General features: G+C 45.4%; 1 protein-coding gene across 1 annotated transcript in view; it reads left to right on the forward strand.

Moving 5' to 3' along the window:
- The window catches only part of LOC141074353 (fucolectin-like), a 48,576-nt gene that overhangs the window by 20,932 nt on the left and 6,815 nt on the right, over positions 1–20,829 (forward strand). The window contains exons 2-3 of the mRNA XM_073561996.1: positions 3,442–3,513; positions 18,182–18,482. Coding sequence (XP_073418097.1) covers positions 3,453–3,513; positions 18,182–18,482 — 362 coding nt within the window. The 5' untranslated portion in view covers positions 3,442–3,452. The remainder of the gene's footprint in view (positions 1–3,441; positions 3,514–18,181; positions 18,483–20,829) is intronic.

The raw sequence follows: 20,829 nt of genomic DNA on the forward strand, positions 1-20,829 counted from the left end.
AAGAAGGGAAAGATGGACAAAGACTGCGGCGCACGCAGCGCGCCGCTGCAAATTTTGGCCACGCCCAGTCACACCCATTTCACAAATAGTCACACCCATGTCCACACCTAATCGCACCCATTTACCACTGCTGATCACACTGACTGGTACTGAGGGCACAGTGGCTGGCATTATGGGCACACTGACTGGCACTAAGGAAGAGAGAAAACAGAGAGAGAGAGAAAAAAGAAAACAGAGAGAGCGAGAAAGAAAGGGGAAAGAAAGAAAGAACAGTGAGAGACAAAGAAAGAACAGTGAGAGACAGAGAAAGAACAGAGAGAGAAAGAAAGAGGGGAAAGAAAGAAAGAACAGAGAGAGACAGAGAAAGAACAGAGAGAGAAAGAAAGAAGTAAAGAAAAGAAAGAAAGAACAGAGAGAAAGAGAGGAAAGAAAAAGAAAGAGGGGAAGAAAGAACAGAGAGAGAAAGAAAGAACAGAGTGAGAAAGAAAAAGAGAGAAAGAAAGAAAGAAAGATTCTACAAAGATACTATTGCAGCCCGGCTCCCATTGTAGTGCCCACCTGAGCCTCCCGGTGCAGAACCTATCATGATCCGCTCACATGGCCGGCATCCCCGATTCCAAGGCGATCCTGCTGTCTGCGCTGTCGGAGGAGCACACGGTGATGGATCTGAAGCATTCCTGGTTCCGACACAATCTCCTCAAGAAATTCTCATTTCCGGTCAGCTTCCAGCACATCACTTCAGGTGGAACGTCATGTGTGTGTTTTAAAATGCTCCTCGGGGCCCCGCCGTGTACTCCTGTGTCCGTGGGAAAAGCACGCTTCGTATGCTTTGTACACACTTGGCTCCGCTCCGTACATCCCGTACACATATGGCTCCACTCCATACACACACGGCTCCACTCTGTCCACCTCGTACACGCGTGGCTCCTCTCCGTACATCTCGTACACACAGGGCTCCGCTCCGTACACCTCGTACACACACGGCTCCTCTCCGTACACCTCGTACACACGGCTCCTCTCCGTACACCTCGTACACGCGTGGCTCCTCTCCGTACATCTCGTACACACAGGGCTCCGCTCCGTACACCTCATACACACACGGCTCCTCTCCGTACACCTCGTACACGCGCGGCTCCACCTCGTACACACACATGGCTCCACTTCGTACACACGGCTCCTCTCTGTACACCTCGTACACACGGCTCCTCTCCGTACACCTCGTACACACGGCTCCTCTCCGTACACCTCGTACACACGGCTCCTCTCCGTACACCTCGTACACACGCGGCTCCTCTCCGTACACCTCGAACACGCGCGGCTCCTCTCCGTACACCTCGTACACGAGCGGCTCCTCTCCGTACACCTCGTACACACGCGGCTCCTCTCCGTACACCTCGTACACACGCGGCTCCTCTCCGTACACCTCGTACACGCGCGGCTCCTCTCCGTACACGCGCGGCTCCTCTCCGTACACCTCGTACACGCGCGGCTCCTCTCCGTACACCTCGTACACGCGCGGCTCCTCTCCGTACACCTCGTACGCGCGCGGCTCCTCTCCGTACACCTCGTACGCGCGCGGCTCCTCTCCGTACACCTCGTACGCGCCCGGCTCCTCTCCGTACACCTCGTACGCGCGCGGCTCCTCTCCGTACACCTCGTACGCGCGCGGCTCCTCTCCGTACACCTCGTACGCGCGCGGCTCCTCTCCGTACACCTCGTACGCGCGCGGCTCCTCTCCGTACACCTCGTACGCGCGCGGCTCCTCTCCGTACACCTCGTACACGCGCGGCTCCTCTCCGTACACCTCGTACACGCGCGGCTCCGCTCCGTACACCTCGTACACGCGCGGCTCCTCTCCGTACACCTCGAACACGCGCGGCTCCTCTCCGTACACCTCGTACACGCGCGGCTCCTCTCCGTACACCTCGTACACGCGCGGCTCCTCTCCGTACACCTCGTACACGCGCGGCTCCTCTCCGTACACCTCGTACACGCGCGGCTCCTCTCCGTACACCTCGTACACGCGCGGCTCCTCTCCGTACACCTCCTACACGCGCGGCTCCTCTCCGTACACCTCGTACACACGCGGCTCCTCTCCGAACACCTGATACACACGGCTCCTCTCCGTACTCCTCGTACACACGGCTCCGCTCCGTACACCTCGTACACACATGGCTCCGCTCCGTACACCTCGTACACGCGAGGCTCCTCTCCGTACACCTCGTACACGCGCGGCTCCTCTCCGTACACCTCGTACACACGCGGCTCCTCTCCGTACACCTGATACACACGGCTCCTCTCCGTACTCCTCGTACACACGGCTCCGCTCCGTACACCTCGTACACACACGGCTCCGCTCCGTACACCTCGTACACACACAGCTCCGCTCCATACACCTCGTACACACGGCTCCGCTCTGTACACCTTGTACACACGGCTCCGCTCTGTACACCTCGTACACACGCGGCTCCTCTCTGTACACCTGATACACACGGCTCCTCTCCGTACACCTCGTACACACGGCTCCGCTCCGTACACCTCGTACACACACGGCTCCGCTCCGTACACCTCGTACACACGGCTCCGCTCTGTACACCTCGTACACACACGACACCGCTCCATACACCTCATACACACACGGCTCTGCTCCGTACACCTCGTACACACACGGCACCGCTCCGTACACCTCGCACACACACGGCTCCGCTCTGTGCACCTCGTACACACAGCTCTGCTACATCCACACAGTAAATCCTGACCCCACACATACTTACCTCAACCAGCACCATGACAACAGCAAAGCAGAGTCTTGCAGACAGTAGAGGCAGGGCTGAGCGCACAGGACCTGTGATGAGGTCACAGGAGGGGCGGAGTCAGGGGTGACATGATCGGGGGTCTGGACAAAGGCTCCTGATCATGTGACCCCCTGACTTTCCCCTCCTGTGACCTCATCACAGGTCCTGCGAACCGAGCCAGCAGGCAAGCGAGTGCGATGCTGTGAGTGGCGGCGGGGCGGGGGGGGTCTCATGCTAAGGCGAGGATGGGGTGTGTGGCGGTTTATCTCCCTGCAGTGCGGGAGGAACTTGGAAACTATCACCGCCGTGCCCGCAGAGGGCCTGCGGCAGGAGCAACAGTGGCTGCAGCAGCTGGCAAGCGGCCAGATGATCGGGCGCTGCCGCCCGCGGCCCACGTGACAGCGGCCCAGCGGGAAAATGCCCGGTTGGTTATATTGCCAATCCGGGCCTGGACAATGGCGGCACAATGTAACATCGTGAAGACTTCTAGTTTTCCTTGTATGATCTGTAGGTTGGGGCGTTTCAGGAGAGTGGTGTCCCGGCTCCGGGTGGTGGTCAGGCTCCTGGAATCCTTACACCCCGCTGTCTGATTCTCATTCATCTTCTATTGATCCTAATGTCATTATTTTGCTTGTTTTCCAATCAGGCGGAATCATCATGTTCTTCCTCACCTTCGTCATCACCTTGTGGATTTCCGTGTCCGGAATCTTAACTCAATGTGAGTTCTCTAATAAGAGTAAAATGATAACAGAATGGGGGGAAGTAAAGTCTTCCAGAATTTCTTTCTTATCTTTTCTGCTTATTTCTGTCCTCTCTTTGTAGTTTCTATTTGACCCCACACTATGTGGTAGAGTGCGGACAGTGGAAAATGTGCATACGTTACAGGCTGACTTGGACAAATTGAGTGTTGGGGCGTCCACGAGGCAGATGAGGTTTAATATGGAAAATTGTAAAGTTATGTATGTGTGCACAAATAATATGCAGGCATCATATGAAAACTAGTAAACTAGGAGAGTCACTTGCACAGAAGGATCTGGGTGAACTTGTAGATTTCAGACTGAATAACAGCACATGATTAGGGTCATGGAAGATCATAGTCATGAGGAAAAACTAAAATAATTACAATACTTTTGCCTTGAGAAGAGACATGTAAGGGGAGACACAACTAACTTGTACAAGTACATAAATGGCCCATACACAAATAATAGTCAAAAGCTGTTTCATGCAAAACCCCTTAAAAAGACAACAGGGTGCTTCCTTCACCTGGAGAAAGAAAGTGTCACAGATTATCCCTTGCACTGCTAGCATGGAAAAAACCTGCAGTTTAACCCCTTAATCCCCAAGGGTGGTTTGCACGTTCATGACCGGGCCAATTTTTACAATTCTGACCACTGTCCCTTTATGAGGTAATATCTCTGAAACGCTTCCATGAATCCCGGTGATTCTGACATTGTTTTCTTGTGACATATTGTACTTCATGTTAGTGGTAAAATTTCATTCAAATAACTTGCGTTTATTTGTCAAAAAAAACGGAAATTTGGCGAAAATTTTGAAAATTTAGCAATTTTCCAACTTTGAATTTTTATGCCCTTAAATCACAGAGATACGGCACACAAAAAACTTGATAAGTAACATTTCCCACATGTTTACTTTACATCAGCACAGTTTTGGAATCAAAATTTTTGTTTGCTAGGAAGTTATAAGGGTTAAAAATTGACCAGCGAGTTCTCATTTTTGCAACACCAGTTTATTTTTACGGACCACATCACATTTGAAGCCACTTTGAGGGGTCTATATGATAGAAAATACCCAAAAGTGACACCATTCTAAAAACTGCACCCCTCAAGGTGCTCAAAACCACATTCAAGAAGTTTATTAACCCTTTAGGTGCGTCACAGGAATTTTTTGAATATTTAAAAAAAAAAAGAACTTTTTTTCACAAAAAAAATACTTCAGGTTCAATTTTTTTTATTTTACCAAGGGTAACAGGAGAAACTGGCTGCAAAAGTTATTGTGCAATTTGTCCTGAGTACGCTGATACCTGATATGTGGGGGGAACCACTCTTTCGGCGCATGGCAGAGCTCAGAAGGGAAGGAGCGCCGTTTGACTTTTTCAATGCAAAATTGGCTGGAATTCAGATCGGACGCCATGTCACGTTTGGAGAGCCCCTGATGTACCTAAACAGTGGAAACCCCCCACAAGTGACCCCATTTTGGAAACTAGACCCCCCCAAGGAACTTATCTAGATATGTGGTGAGAACTTTGAACCCACAAGGGCTTCACAGAAGTTTATAACGTACAGCGGTACAATTAAAAAATCATATTTTTTCCACAAAAATGATTTTTTTCACCCCCAATTTTTATTTTCCCAAGGGTAACAGGACCCTAAAAGTTATTGTGCAATTTGTCCTGAGTACGCTGATACCCCACATGTGTGGGTAAACCACTATTTCGGCGCATAGCAGAGCTCGGAAGGGAAGCAGCGCCATTTGACGTTTTTGGCTGAAATTGAGATCGGACACCATGTCGCGATTGGAAAACCCCTAATGTACCAAAACAGTGGAAACCCCCCCACAAATGACACCATTTTGGAATCTAGACCGCCAAATGAACTTATCTAGATGTGTGGTGAGCACTTTGACCCCTCCAGTGCTTCACAGAAGTTTATAACGCCCGGTGTTGTGAGCTCATCTGTTCATTCACCTTTTGTGTCCGAGGATCTCTCTCTTCTGGTGAAGGAAGGTAGTGAGGCTGATTTGGATGAAAGAAACCAAACACCTGATCAGGTGGATTGTGACTGGGTAACAGGAACTTCAGACTGGATATAAGGCAGCCAACGCCCTTCTGAGTGGCTGGTGATTTCTCTGCTGGATTCTTGGAGACCAGTCTGATTCCTGCTTCCCTAAGATAAGTTTTCGCTCTGCTATTGAACTTATTAGTTTTGGTTTTGCATACCTTGTTTTTTGAGTTCAGCCATCCCCGGCCAGGGGTGTGCTGGATTCTTATTCCTTGATCAGTGTTCTCTTTTGCTCTGCTTTCAGAATATTCTGAGTGCTGATATAGGGTTTGAAGTCTAGTGACTTCAGGGTCCTTTTTGCTTATCAGTTGTGTTGGTAATATTTTTAGCAGGGTTTTCACGGATTGCAGACAGCAGCTTTTCTGTCCTGTTCTTTTTAGTTAGCTTGGGCCCCATCGTTTGCTCAACCTATCTTTCTATCTGTGTTAGTGTTTTCATCTTGTTTCACCATCATTATATGTTGGGGGCTGCCTATTGCTTTGGGGTCTGCTCTGGGGCAGTCAGCTTTTCCCTTTTCTCTTTAGGCCTATTTAGATCTCCGACTGTGACGAGGTGTCTAGGATCACCGTAGGAACACTCCACTGCTACTGCTAGTTGTGTGATAGGATTAGGGGTCTGCAATCCGCTAGTTTCCAACCTCTCTGATTTTCTGGGCTGAGCTTGTGTTTTGTTTTTTCCTCCTCGGCGACTCAATCATAACAGAATCACCAGCCATACCGCAGATTCTAGGGTACTCAAAAGCAGGAAGGAATTGTTAAAAATAAAAAAAAGAAAAAGAAAAAAGTGTCAGAATTTTTTTTTTTGTGTATATTTTTTCCTCTTTTTCTCTGAGGCCGTAGGAGGAATATTTTTTTTTTTTCTGATGGAGTTTAAGCAATTGTCTGATCATGTGGAGCAGCTTGCTGCTGAAGTGCGAGGAATTTCTGCCTATCTTGCTCATTCACACGCTGCTGAACCAAAAATTCCCACTCCTGATGTGTTTTTTGGGGATCGGTCTAAATTTTTGAATTTTAAGAATAATTGTAAATTATTTCTTGCCTTGAAGCCTAACTCATCGGGGAGCTCTGCGCAGCAGGTTAAAATTGTCATCTCCTTGCTGCGCGGCGATCCCCAGGATTGGGCGTTTTCTTTAGTACCAGATGATCCTATTCTAACTAATGTGGACGCATTTTTTCAGGCCTTGGGGTTGTTGTATGATGAACCTAATGCGATTGATGAGGCTGAAAAGACCCTGTTGGCATTAAGCCAGGGTCAAGATTCTGCAGAACTGTACTGTCAAAAATTCCGAAAGCGGGCGGTCCTCACCACTTGGAATGATGGTGCCTTGGCAGCTCTCTTTCGGAAGGGTTTGTCAGAAACCGTAAAAGATACTATGGTGGGATTTCCTGTTCCCTCTGGTCTTGACGATTCTATGTCATTAGCCATTCAGGTTGATCGGCGTTTACGTGAACGTAAAATTACATGGGAAATGCTGCCACCTGTTGAACAAATGTCTGAACCTATGCAATGTGATAGAGTTTTGTCTAGGGCGCAACGTCAGGAATTTAGAAGGCGTAATAAGCTGTGTTTTTTCTGTGGAGATGCCTCTCACATTATTTCTGTCTGCCCTAAACGAGAGAAACGTTTTGCACTCACATTTGCTGTAGGTGGTGTACAACCTAAGTTTCTTCTGGCAATTACTCTGATCTGCTCCCTGTCCACATTTTCTGCTAAAGCCTTTGTGGATTCAGGAGCGGCCTTGAACCTAATGGATTTGGATTTTGCTAAATATTGTGGTTTCCCTATGACACCCCTGCGGACACCTATTCATTTGAGGGGTATTGATGCTACTCCTTTGGCGAAGAATAAACCTCAGTTTTGGACCCAGGTGGTAATGCGGGTCGCCCAAGACCATCAAGAAAATTGCAGATTTTTGGTGTTGCATAATTTGCATCATACCATCGTGCTGGGGTTCCCCTTGGTTGCAAATCCATAATCCAGTTTTGGATTGGAAATCTGTGTCTGTGGTGAGTTGGGGTTGTCGGTGTGCTCTTAGTGACACTCCTGTTTTCTCCACCTCTCCCCAGTCGCATGAGGTTCCTGACTATTTGGCTGATTTTTATGATGTGTTTAGTGAGAATGAGTCTGCGTCTTTGCCTCCTCATAGGAGTTATGACTGTGCAATTGAGCCGAGTCCGGGGTGTAAATTTCCCAAGGGTCGACTTTTTAATTTATCTGTACCCGAACATGTGGCTATGCGTTCTTATATTAAGGAGTCGTTGGAGAAGGGTCATATTAGACCATCCTCTTCACCCTTGGGTGCTGGGTTTTTTTTTGTGGCCAAGAAGGATGGTTCATTAAGGCCCTGTATTGACTATCGCTCCCTTAACAAAATTACTGTTAAATATCAGTATCCGTTACCCCTGATTTCTGACCTATTTTCTAGAGTTGAAGGTGCTTGCTGGTTTACCAAGCTTGACCTCAGGGGGGCATATAATCTTATTCGCATTAAGCATGGGGATGAATGGAAGACAGCGTTTAATACTCTGGAGGGACATTTTGAGTACCTGGTGATGGCTTTTGGGCTCACTAACGCCCCTTCTGTCTTCCAGTGCTTCATGAATGATATTTTCCGGGACTTTGTGGATAAGTTTCTGATCATCTATTTGGATGATATTTTGATCTTTTCCAGGGATTGGGACTCTCATGTGGAACATGTTCGGACTGTGTTCCGGATTTTGAGGGAAAACTCCCTGTATGTTAAGGGATCGAAATGTCTTTTTGGTTTACAGAGGATTTCATTTTTGCGATTTATTTTGTCTCCGTCAACTATTGAAATGGACCCGGCCAAGGTACAGGCCATTTATGATTGGGTGCAGCCCACTTCTTTGAAGGCTCTCTAGAAGTTTTTGGGTTTTGCTAATTTTTATCGTAAGTTTATAGCCAATTTTTCTGTTATTGCCAAACCATTGACTGATTTGACTAAGAAGGGCGCTGATTTGCTGAATTGGTCTCCAGAGGCTGTTTCTTCTTTTCAGGAGCTGAAGCGGAGGTTCACTTCTTCTCCGGTTTTGCGACAACCCGATGTCTCACTTCCATTTCAGGTGGAGGTGGATGCTTCAGAGACTGGTGCAGGAGCATTTTGTCCCAAAAAGATCCTGTAACATCTAAAATGAACCCCTGTGCCTTCTTTTCCCGAAAGTTCTCTCCTTCGGAACGCAACTATGATGTGGGGAATCGAGAACTGTTGGCCATGAAGTGGGCATTTGAGGAGTGGAGACATTGGTTGGAGGGAGCTAGACATCAAGTTGTGGTCCTCACTGACCACAAGAATTTGATCTACCTTGAGTCGGCTAAACGCTTGAATCCGAGACAGGCCAGGTGGGCCTTGTTTTTCACACGTTTTGATTTTGTGGTCTCCTTTCTTCCGGGCACTAAGAACGTTAAGGCTGATGCCCTCTCTAGGAGTTTTTTGGCTGATTCTCCTATTGTGACCAAGCCTGCTACCATCTTAGGTGAGGGGGTGGTTCTTTCTGCCATCTCGCCTGATTTGAGACGTGCTCTGGATAAGTTTCAGGAGGATAAGCCTGAGTGTTGTCCCAGTGGTAGGTTGTATGTTCCTGACCAGTGGAGGAGGAAAGTGATGTCTGAGGTTCATTGCTCCACGTTGGCTGGTCATCCAGGTATTTTTGGTACTAGAGATTTGGTGAGTGGGTCTTTTTGGTGGCCTGCCTTGTCTCGTGATGTCAGAAATTTTGTGCAGTCCTGTGGGACTTGCTCCCGATCTAAGCCTTGTTCTTGTTCTAGAGGGTTGTTGATGCCTTTGCCGGTGCCCAGGAGGCCATGGACCCATATTTCAATGGATTTTATTTCTGATCTGCCTGTCTCTCAGAGGATGACTGTTATCTGGGTGATTTGTGAAAGATTCTCTAAGATGGTCCATCTTGTACCACTCCCTAAGTTGCCATCTTCCCCAGAGTTGGTGCCCTTGTTTTTGCAACAGGTGGTTTGCTTGCACGGGATTCCTGAGAACATTGTATCGGACAGAGGAGTTCAGTTTGTCTCTAGATTCTGGAGGACCTTTTGTTCCAAGTTGGGAATTCAGTTGTCCTTCTCCTCTGCATTTCACCCTCAGACCAACGGGCAGACGGAGAGAACAAACCAGACTTTGGAGGCTTATTTGAGATGTTTTATATCTGCTGATAAGGATGATTGGGTCTCATTTTTACCCTTGGCCGAATTTGCTTTAAATAATAGAGCTAGTTCTGCCACTTTGATGTCACCCTTTTTCTGTAACTTTGGGTTTCATCCTCGATTTTCTTCAGGGCAGGTGGAGTCTTCTGCCTGTCCAGGGGTTGGCACTGTGGTGGAAAGAATGCAGCAGATTTGGGACCAAGTGGTGGATAAGTTCTCTCTTTCCCAGGAAAAGGCCCAGCGGTTTTCTAACCGGCATAGGACCATTGGTCCCCGGTTTAACGTGGGTGATATGGTCTGGTTGTCATCAAAGAATATCTCTATGAAAGTGGCTTCTCCAAAGTTTAAACCTAGATTTATTGGACCTTACAAGATTTTGGAGATTATTAATCCGGTCTCTTTTTGGTTGGCTCTTCCTGTCACATTTAAGATTTATAATGTGTTTCATAAGTCCTTGTTGAAGAGGTTTGATGAACCAGTGGTTCCTATGGCGGCACCTCCTGACCCTGTCTTGGTTGAAGGTAACATGGAATATGAGGTAGAGAAGATACTGGATTCCCGTATGGCTAGACGGAGACTCCAGTATTTGGTTAAGTGGAAGGGTTATGGTCAGGAGGATAATTCCTGGGTCTCTGCCTCTGGTATTCATGCCGAAAGATTGGTGCGTGCTTTTCATCGGGCTCATCCTGATCGGCCTGGTGGCTTGGATGAGGGTTCGGTGACCCCTCCTCAAGGGGTAGGTACTGTTGTGAGCTCATCTGTTCATTCACCTTTTGTGTCCGAGGATCTCCCTCTTCTGGTGAAGGAAGATAGTGAGGCTGATTTTGATGAAAGAAACCAAACACCTGATCAGGTGGATTGTGACTGGGTAACGGGAACTTCAGACTGGATATAAGGCAACCAACGCCCTTCTGAGTGGCTGTTGATTTCTCTGCTAGATTCTTGGAGACCAGTCTGATTCCTGCTTCCCAAAAATAAGTTTTTGCTCTGCTATTGAACTTATTAGTTTTGGTTTTGTTTACCTTGTTTTTTGAGTTCAGCCATGCCCGGCTGGGGGTGTGCTGGATTCTTATTCCTTGATCAGTGTTCTCTTTTGCTCTGCTTTCAGAATATTCTGAGTGCTGATATAGGGTTTGAAGTCTAGTGACTTCAGGGTCCTTTTTGCTTATCAGTTGTGTTGGTAATATTTTTAGCAGGGTTTTCTCGGATTGCAGACAGCAGCTTTTCTGTCCTGTCCATTTTAGTTAGCTTGGTCCCCATCGTTTGCTCAACCTATCTTTCTATCTGTGTTAGTGTTTTCATCTTGTTTCACCATCATTATATGTTGGGGGCTGCCTATTGCTTTGGGGTCTGCTCTGGGGCAGTCAGTTTTTTCTTTTCTCTCTTTAGGCTTATTTAGATCCCCAGCTGTGACGAGGTGTCTAGGATCACCGTAGGAACACTCCACGGCTACTGCTAGTTGTGTGATAGGATTAGGGGTCTGCAATCCGCTAGTTTCCAACCTCTCTGATTTTCTGGGCTGAGCTTGTGTTTTGTTTTTTCCTCCTCGGTGACTCAATCATAACAGCCCGGGCGTGAAAATAAAAAAATAATTTTTTTCCACAAAAATGATATTTTTGCCCCCAATTTTCAGGAGAAATTGGACCCCAAAAGTTGTTTTGCAATTTGTCCTGAGTAGGCTGATACCCCATATGTGGGGGTAAAACACTGTTTGGGTGCATGGCAGAGCTTGGAAGGGAAGCAGCGCCATTTGACTTTTTCAACTCAGAATTGGCTGGAATTGAGATCAGATGCCATGTTGCATTTGGAGAGCACCTGATGTGCCCAAACAGTGGAAACCCCCAATTCTAACTCCAACCCTAACCCCAACACACCCCTAACCCTAATCTCAGCCCTAGCCCTAACTCTAGCCCTAGTCCTAGCCCTAACCCTAGCCCTAACCCTAACCCTAATGGGAAAATGGAAATAAATACATTTTCTTTTAGTTTTATTATTTTTCCCTAACTAAGGGGGTGATAACGGGGGGTTTGATTTACTATTTATGGCGGTTTTTATGTTTGGCAGCTGTCACACGCTAAAAGACGCTTTTTAATGTAAAAATAGTTTTTGCATCACCACATATTGAGAGCTATAATTTTTCCGTATTTTTACCCACCGAGTCATGTGAGGTCTTATTTTTTGCAGGACGAGTTGACGTTTTTATTGGTACCATTTTCGGGCATGTGACATTTTTTGATCGCTTTTTATTCCGATTTTTGGGACGCAGAATGAACAAAAAACAGCGTTTCATGAATTTCTTTTGGGGGGGTGCGTTTACACCATTCCGCGTGCGGTAAAATTGATAAAGCGGTTTTATTCTTCAGGTCAGTACGGTTACGGCGATACCTCATTTAGGTCTTTTTTTATGTTTTGTCGGTTTTATGCAATGAAAACTATTTTATATAAAAAATAATTATTTTTGCATCACTTTATTCTGTGAGCTATAACTTTTTTATTTTTTCGCTGATGATGCTGTGTGGTGGCTCGTTTTTTGCGGGACAAGATGACGTTTTCAGCTGTACCATGCATATTTATATGCGTCTTTTTGATCGCGCGTTATTACCCTTTTTGTTCGGCGGTATGATAATAAATCATTATTTTTTGCTTCGTTTTTTATTTTTATTTTTTAAGGGGTTCGCTAAAGGGGTTAACTAATGGGACAGTTTTATAGGGCGGGTCGTTACGGACTCGGCAATACCAAATATGTGTACTTTTATTGTTTGGGGCCCGAACTATCGGAAATGTCACCACTGTTGCCGGGGGACGAATCTTCTGAGTGGGGAGGACCTTTGCACTGGACAGCAGGGGTCATGAGGGAGATAAAAGTGGTTGAGCGTGGGAATGAGGGAGATTTGGCGGGAAGGCGACAGGAGAACAAGGAGAAGATTGACTCCCTCCCCACTGCTCTGACTGCTAACTCCTCATCATCTATCCCCCAGTAGTTTGACTTGCCCACTGACTTTGTCCTTACTGAGCTGTCCCAGGACCTTCCTTTACTGGACTGCTCCTTCCCGCTCTCAGTGAAAGATAATCTGACTCGCTCTGCTCCTAACTACTGTTTCCAAAGTGCGCCGTGGCCTGTGAGTACGCGTGCTGTTCGTGTTCTGTGCCATTCTGGAGGAATCAACAAAAGAGGCTGTTTCTACATTCCAGCATACTCAAACCCAGCGAGCCCGGATACATCCTCACGGTTGGGAGACAGTGCTTTTTGCTCTTTCGTAACAGAGCCAGAGACTTTGTCCACAATCTACGACAGAGGCGGGAGATATTCCACCCCTCCCCCAACAAGAACTGTTTTTTAACAGGAAAAAATGCAAAGTGCTACATCTGGGCAATAAAAATGAAAAAAGCATGTACAGAATGGGAGGAATAGGGCTAAGCAACAGCACATGTGAAAAAGACTTGGGTATTCTAATAGATCACAGACTGAATATGAGTCAACAGTGTGATGCAGCAGCAAAAAAGGCAAATGCAATTCTAGGATGTATTAACAGAAGCATACAGTCTAGATCACGTGAAGTCATTATTGCCCTCTACTCCTCTTTGGTCAGACCTCATCTGGAATATTGTGTCCAGTTTTGGGCGCCACATTTTAAAGAAGACATCAACAAACTGGAGCAAGTTCAGAAAAGAGCGACCAGGATGGTGACCGGTCTGCAAACCCTGTCTTATGAGGAAAGGTTGCAGGATTTGGGAATGTTTAGCTTGCAGAAGAGAAGACTGAGAGGAGACTTAATAGCTGTCTACAAATATCTCAAGGGCTGTCACATTGTAGAAGGATCAACTTTATTCTCATTTGCACAAGGAAAGATTAGAAGCAATGGGATGAAACTGAATGGGAAGAGACACAGATTAGATGTTAGAAAAAACTTTTTGACAGTTAGAGTGATCAATGAGTGGAACAGGCTGCCACGAGAAGTGGTGAGTTCTCCTTCAATGGAAGTCTTCAAACAGAGGCTGGACAGACATCTGTCTGGGATGATTTAGCGAATCCGGCTTTGAGTAGGGGGGTTGGACAAGATGGCCCAGGAGGTCCCTTCCAACTCTACGATTCTATGATTCTGTGATTCAATAAGTTATCTCTTTTTCGTACACCTTTTTCCAAATATTGTGTTTTTGTGCAAGTCCTGTTGTTGCGCTCAGTGTTCCTTCATTTTCCCACTGTTGATTTCATCTCCCTGCGCATAGTATTTCTTGTACTTCCATAACTATTGTAGTAAATCCTGTTAACCCCTTCTCTGCCTTCGGCTCTTCACTGCATCCCACGAACCTCATTCCAGTCAGCTTACACCGACAAGTAGGCAAAGGAGGAGGCAGTGACTGGCTACCTAGAAGAGTTCTTCACATCTTTTGCTCAACTCTATTCATCATTGATTGTAAAATCCAATAAAAACTGCACTTTATTATTGTAGTCATTGCTTAAGGAGAACTTCAGATGTCCTAATGAATGGGTATTTTGTACCATTATATTTTGCAAGATGAATCTCAAAGAGCAATGTCCTCCAAGGCATCCAGGTGACAGCTAGGAGGAAACACCTCCTCATGTCTCAGCTTCCTAGATCTCTATGAATATAATTTCAAGGGAAGAGGGTGAGATATTGTAAAGTTACAGGTAAAGAAACTGTAAAGTAGGAGAATCCCACCAACATCTCCCATGCCTCAGCTTCTTCTGAGGAGGGAGACACCAGGTGTCTGGTGGATATCCACAAGATAGATGAGAACTTACTGATTACTGATGATCATGGATCCCCACAGATTCAGGCAGCGAGTCTTTACAGTACCCTTTTGAATAAAGAAGCGGTTGAGAACGTGCACCATCGGTCCAATCATTGCCTTCCAGAGATAACCAGGAGCTATCCAAGTCTGTCTCCAGCTGGACCTCATAGGAGATCATCATTTGCTCTATATACCACAGTTCACAGTGCAAACAAACCCCCCCCAAAAATGGAAAAATAAAAAAATAGTCTATTAAAGCATTCCCCATTCCCCACTTCAAAACTAAAGAAAGAAAAAATAAATGTACATATTCGATACTATCACATCTGTAAAAGTCTGATCTAAAAAAATATAAAATTAACCCATTAAAATAAAAAGTGTAAAGAGAAAAAAATGGAAACTTAAAAATTACCATTTTTGCGGTCAACGCATCTCTCCCCAAAATTGTTAATACTGGTCCCAACTAAAAACGTAAAGTCACCTGACAAAAACGAAGCCCACCTGTAATTCCGTCAATGCAAAAAAATAAAAATTAAAAGGTTATGGAACTATTTCTTAAAATTTTATTTAAAAAAAAACATTTAAAAGAAAAATAACTATAATTTATACTGGATTAAAGAATCAAGTTTTCATTGTCCTTGTGAAGAAGACGAAACGCGCGTCGTGGTGTTACTGATGGTGTTTGCCGTTTGGTGTTATATCATACCAGCTACTGTGCACTTTATTTAGTTTTTAATTAGTGTAATCTTTCTCTTTCATTTACTTTACCTACAGCAAATCCTGATATATGAGAGGCTCTATATACTTGTTGTCAGATATTTACCTGACTTGCATTAACCCCATAGTGAGAGAGCCAATTTGGTACTTAATGACCAAGCCAATTTTTACAGTTCTGACCACTGTCACTTTATGAGGTTATAGGACTAGAATGCTTCAACGTGTCCCACTGATTCTAGATTGTTTTTTTGTGACATATTGTACTTCATGTTAGTGCAAAATTTCTTCAATATGATTTGCATTTGTTTATGTAAAAAGTGGAAATTTGGCAAAAATGTAGAAAATTTTGCTCTTTTCAAACTTTTAATACCCTTAAATCAGAGAGTGGTGTCACACAAATTGGTTAATAAATAACAGTTCCCACATGTCTACTTTACATCAGCACAATTTTGGAAACATTTTTTGTTGTTGTTAAGACGGTATAAGAGTTAAAAGTTGACCAGCGATTTCTCATTTTTCCAACAAAATTTACAAGACCATTTTTTTAGGGACCACCTCTCATTTGAAGTTAGTCTAGGGGTGTCAATATAGCAGAAAATACCCAAAAGTGACACCATTCTAAAAACTGCACCCCTCAAGGTGCGCAAAACCACATTCAAGAAGTTTATTAACCCTTCAGGTGCTTCACGAGAACTAAAGCAATGTCGAAGGAAAAAATGAACATTATATTTTTTTCACAAATAAGTTACTTTGGAACCAATTTTTTTTCACAATTGTATCAGGAGAAAATGGACTATAAAATTTGTTGTGCAATTTCTCCTGAGTACGCCAATACCCCATATCTAGGGGTAAGCCACTGTTTGGGCATACGGCAAGGCTTAGAAGAGAGGGAGCAGAGTTTGACTTTTTGAACGCAAAATTATCTGGAATCAATTTTGGCGCCATGTCACGTTTGGAGACCCCCTGATGTACCTAAACAGTGGAACCCTCCCAATTCTAACTCCAACCCTAACCCCAACACACTGCTAACCCTAACCACAACCCTAACCCCAACACAACCCTAACCCCAACCCTAACCATAATCCCAACCCTAACCCCAACCCTAACCTTAGCCCCAACCCTAACTTTAGCCCAACTCTAACTTTAGCCCCAACCCTAGCCCAACCCTATTACTAACTTTAGCCCAACCCTAACTTTAAACCAACTCTAACTTTAGCCCAACTCTAAGCCCAACTTTAGCCCAGATCTCGGCGGGCGCACTGCGCAGGCGCCTGCCATTTTCTTCCTGGAAGAAGATGCCGGCAGCATGGGGGACTTCACGGGGGGATGCGGCGACAGCAGAGGTACCCAGGAGGGTGGGAATGGGGGAGACCCCATTTCTCTTTCTTCTAAGAGAGAAATTAAATGGAAAATAGACTTTTTTTTGTGGTTGCCGTTATTCCATGAATCATGCTCCACGAATCATGATTCCACAAATCATGCTCTCTGGGGTCTCAGCTACCCCCAGTAGCCGAGACCCCAGAGAAATTCCGATTCTGGGGAGCACTCTACCCTTATTCCTCAGCGCCGTTAAAAAGCAGCACAGAGGCATAAGTACCCTTAACTGCCACCATTAAAAGGTGTATAGGCAGTCGTTAAGGGGTTAAGCAATTGATAAGAAATTCTCTGATCTGGATAAGATGTCTACCTGATCTGTAATCAGCACTTATACAACTGCATGTTATAATATGTCATTATGCAGTGTCATCAGTATTTGTGGGTTATATTACTGACTTTGTAAGTGCATTAATTGCTACATTACTACTTTATTCATTTATATCTTACTAACTGCTTCTATTACGCCACCACCAATGTTATGTTACCGAAAGTTTTTGTATTTCTTGTTTTTTGCATCAACACAACTCCAGTAGTAAAGTGCATATGAGGAGTTGTACAAAGTATATATCAAGTAATAAAATGCTAGTGTAAAACAGCTCCAGCAGTTGTCATCATAGATCCATGGTGTGAGTATATATAATGGCACAATGGAGCAACATTAGCTATATATTAGAAAGAGAGGAGAGACCATATATAGTTGTGGAAGATCAATCCAAAAATGGAGAAGTAATAGGACCTACAAGTGCAATGTAGGTCTCACTCTCCAGGATGGCGTCCTCCCCAACGCGCGTTTCGGCATGTTGTTCCATTGTGCCCTTATACCATTATATATACTCACACCATGGATCTATGATGACAACTACTGGAGCTGTTTTGCACTAGCACTGTATTACTTGATTTACACTTTGTACAACTCCTCATATGCACTTTACTACTCCGTGGTTTCCTCATTCATTTATTTATTATTATTAATTATAACTTTGTAGTAATCATATTTTTTGTACATTTATCTATCGTTTCATAGCGTTTGGCACTCACCATTTAGCCTCATTCTGTCCTATTGACTATGGTCACTTTCATATCTGGGTGTGCGGCCCTGTTTTAATTTTTTTGTATACATTGATGTGTTGTTTCTGTTATTGTTGCTACCTGATGTTATGTAAATTAACAAATACTATTGATTTTTCACCACACTACTGTACGTTTGGACTTTACGGTTGGTTCTTCTTCATTTTTTCCTCTGTGTATTTCCGACTGTCCACATATTATTACATATGTCCAGTTTCTCGATTGCAAAGGTATTATCATTTCCACGTGATATTCTCACTACTTAAATACACTGGCACCCTGTCACTGTGAACATTCCTTTGTTTTTGTTTTTCGTGACCTCTGTGCTGCAGAGAGCAGCAGACCACAGGAAAAGGGTCAATGATAAAGTTAAGGACTCAGGGAGGAAGAATGTAAAAATCCCTTTAAGAAGCAATTCGATGTCCATTACGATGTTGTTTGTGTGCAGATTACTGGTGTAACCCGCTCAATCTTCCATGTCTCACCTTCTCTTGACAGATAAGAACCTCGCACTTCATGGTCGAGCCACTCAGTCTTCGATTTACAAGGATACCAAGTGGGGCTATCTGTCTATGGCAATAAACGCAATAGATGGAAACCAAGAAGCAGATTTTTATCGTGGATCCTGTTCCCACACACACTATGACTATTCTCCCTGGTTGAGGGTGGACTTGCTGAGTTCTTACAAAATAAACCACATCACCATCACTAACAGGAAGGATTGCTGTGAAGAACGACTGAACGGGGCAGAAATCCTTGTTGGAGACTCGTTGTCCGACAATGGGAACAATAACCCAAGGTGAGAACGAGCGGCTACAGATTCTCATTTACCAATATGTGTTATATGCCTCACAAGAAGATAAATATCCGGCGCTCACCACATCATGATAAAATACAGGAAAATATTTATTTAATCTACTGTATATTGTAGTGTGGCTAATGGTCGCATAGTCAATGGGAGGTACACGTGGTCAAAATTGTTAGTACCCCTTGTTTAATGACAGCAAAACCCACTTTGCACTTTACTCTTGAGGAGTGGGCCAAAATACCTGTCGAGAGGTGCAGAAGTCTCACTGACAGTTACAGGAATCGTTTGATTGCAGTGATTGCCTCAAAAGGTTGTGCAACAAAATATTAAGTTAGGGGAACCATCATTTCTGTCCAGGCCTATCTCATGAGTTTTATTTTTTTTTAAATTCTGTGGAAGCATGGCTGAAAAGCAATATCTGACTTTCATTTGTTCATTTTCATAGATTTTTGATTTATTATTACTTTTGTCAGATTCAAGTTATTTTTGTGACCATTGTGGGTTTTTCTGTCATTAAACGAGGGGTACCAACAATTTTGACCACATGTGTATGTGTCACAGAGATGGCTTGTTTCTGTGATGTAACCCGGAGTATTTTCTCTAGTGCATGAAAGCACTAAGATGTTTGTTTGGTACACATGGGACTGGGTTGCAGGTAGCTATGAGAGATAGGTGGGTTTGGCTACCCACATACCTCACCTCTGGGTGTGGTTACAGCCTATATAATAGAGGCTGTTGTTTGGCATATGGTCTGTGTGTTGGGAGGGAGAAGGCGTCCTGTGTGTTTGGCTCCAGACCAAGCCTGAGGATTGGACACTACCCCCGCCTGTGTGCCCACAGGCCTGATGGAGCTGAGCTCTGCTATAGACATTGTGACTTTGTTTTTCCTGACCTAAAGGCTGTTTATTTTTTGTTTGCGCTTCTGGGGTTTGTGACGTAATGAACCCATATGAACTTTTAAAGGAATGAGCCTTCTGTTTTCCTCCTGTCGCACCCAAATGAGTAAAACCCCTACAATTGGTGAAAGATGCGGGCAGCGTTCCCAGCAGAGATGCGAGACTGCTACAGGAAGGACTGCATGTCCTGGGTTACTGTAAGTCTGTCACTAGTCAGCAAGCATCACCAGAAAAAATGGAGGACCTGCTGAAACACCTGGTCCAGTCGCAGCAGCAACAGCAAGAGACCAACAGGCTGTTGTTACAGCAGATCCAGCAGAGCCAGCAGGAGCAACGGCAGCAGATGCAGCTTCTGATAACCACCATGCAGGGCAGGACAAGTGCCCCAACTCCAAGTCTGGCTGACGCCAATGCCCGGAATGCGGTAATATATGCATTGCAGAAAATGACCCTTGGGAATGAAGTTGAGGCCTTCCTGACAGTGTGTGAATGGGTTGCCGAGAGGGAGAAACTCCCTACAGGGCAATGGGCAGAGGTACTGGTGCCATACTTGACGGGGGAACCCCAGAAGGCATACTATGACTTAACTTTGCAGGACGCCAAATAGTATGACAAGCTAAAAACTGAGATTATCGCATGCTTGGGAGTGACAATGACAATCAAGGCATAGCGGATTCACCGCTGGGCGTATCACCAGGACAAACCACCTTGCTCCCAATTGTTCGATCTGTTGCACCTGGTCCAAAAGTGGCTGCAACCAGTGTCCTCTATGCCTGTGCAGATTGTAGAATGGGTCGTGATGGACCGGTTTGTGCACTCTCTGCTGAGGCCCATACAGACTTGGGTTGTCCTGTGTGTGCCCCAGAATGTAGATGAGCTGGTTGGACTGGTCAAGAGATATCAGGTTATTGAAGGTTCTTTGGGAAGGCAGCCCACTTCATACTGGGGGTCCCAACAGGGGGTGGAGGCCCAAAAGGGGGTGAAGCTTCCAAGGTCCAAAGGGGCGGGGGAGGTGGTGCTCAAGGTCCCTATGGGTGATGTTAATTGCTGGAGATGCCACAGGCCAGGACATATAGCCTGTTATCCCCTGACCCCAGAGCAGATGGACTACAGCAAAGGACACCGTAGTGCATATTATGCATATCCGGCGTGCAGTGTGAACTCTCCATCCAACGAGGGGCCTCAAGCGTGTCCTGTGAAGGTGAACAGTCGGGAGGTAACGGTACTGCTAGACTCCGGGAGTTTAGTGACCCTTGTGAAGGCCACTTTTCCTCTCCAATTGATGCCGGGGAAAAAGGTCGGCATTCGGTGCATACATTGTGTTGCTAAGGACTACCCTATGGCCAGAGTGGACATTGAAACGGCCCAAGGTGCTGAGTCCCATGAGTCTTTCGGGACTTGTTGCACCCTATTATTATAGGCCGGGACTTTTGTTTATTTTG

Source organism: Dendrobates tinctorius, unplaced genomic scaffold, assembly GCF_039654945.1.
Source record: "Dendrobates tinctorius isolate UK_male_01 unplaced genomic scaffold, ASM3965494v1 ptg000332l, whole genome shotgun sequence".
NCBI lineage: Eukaryota > Metazoa > Chordata > Amphibia > Anura > Dendrobatidae > Dendrobates > Dendrobates tinctorius.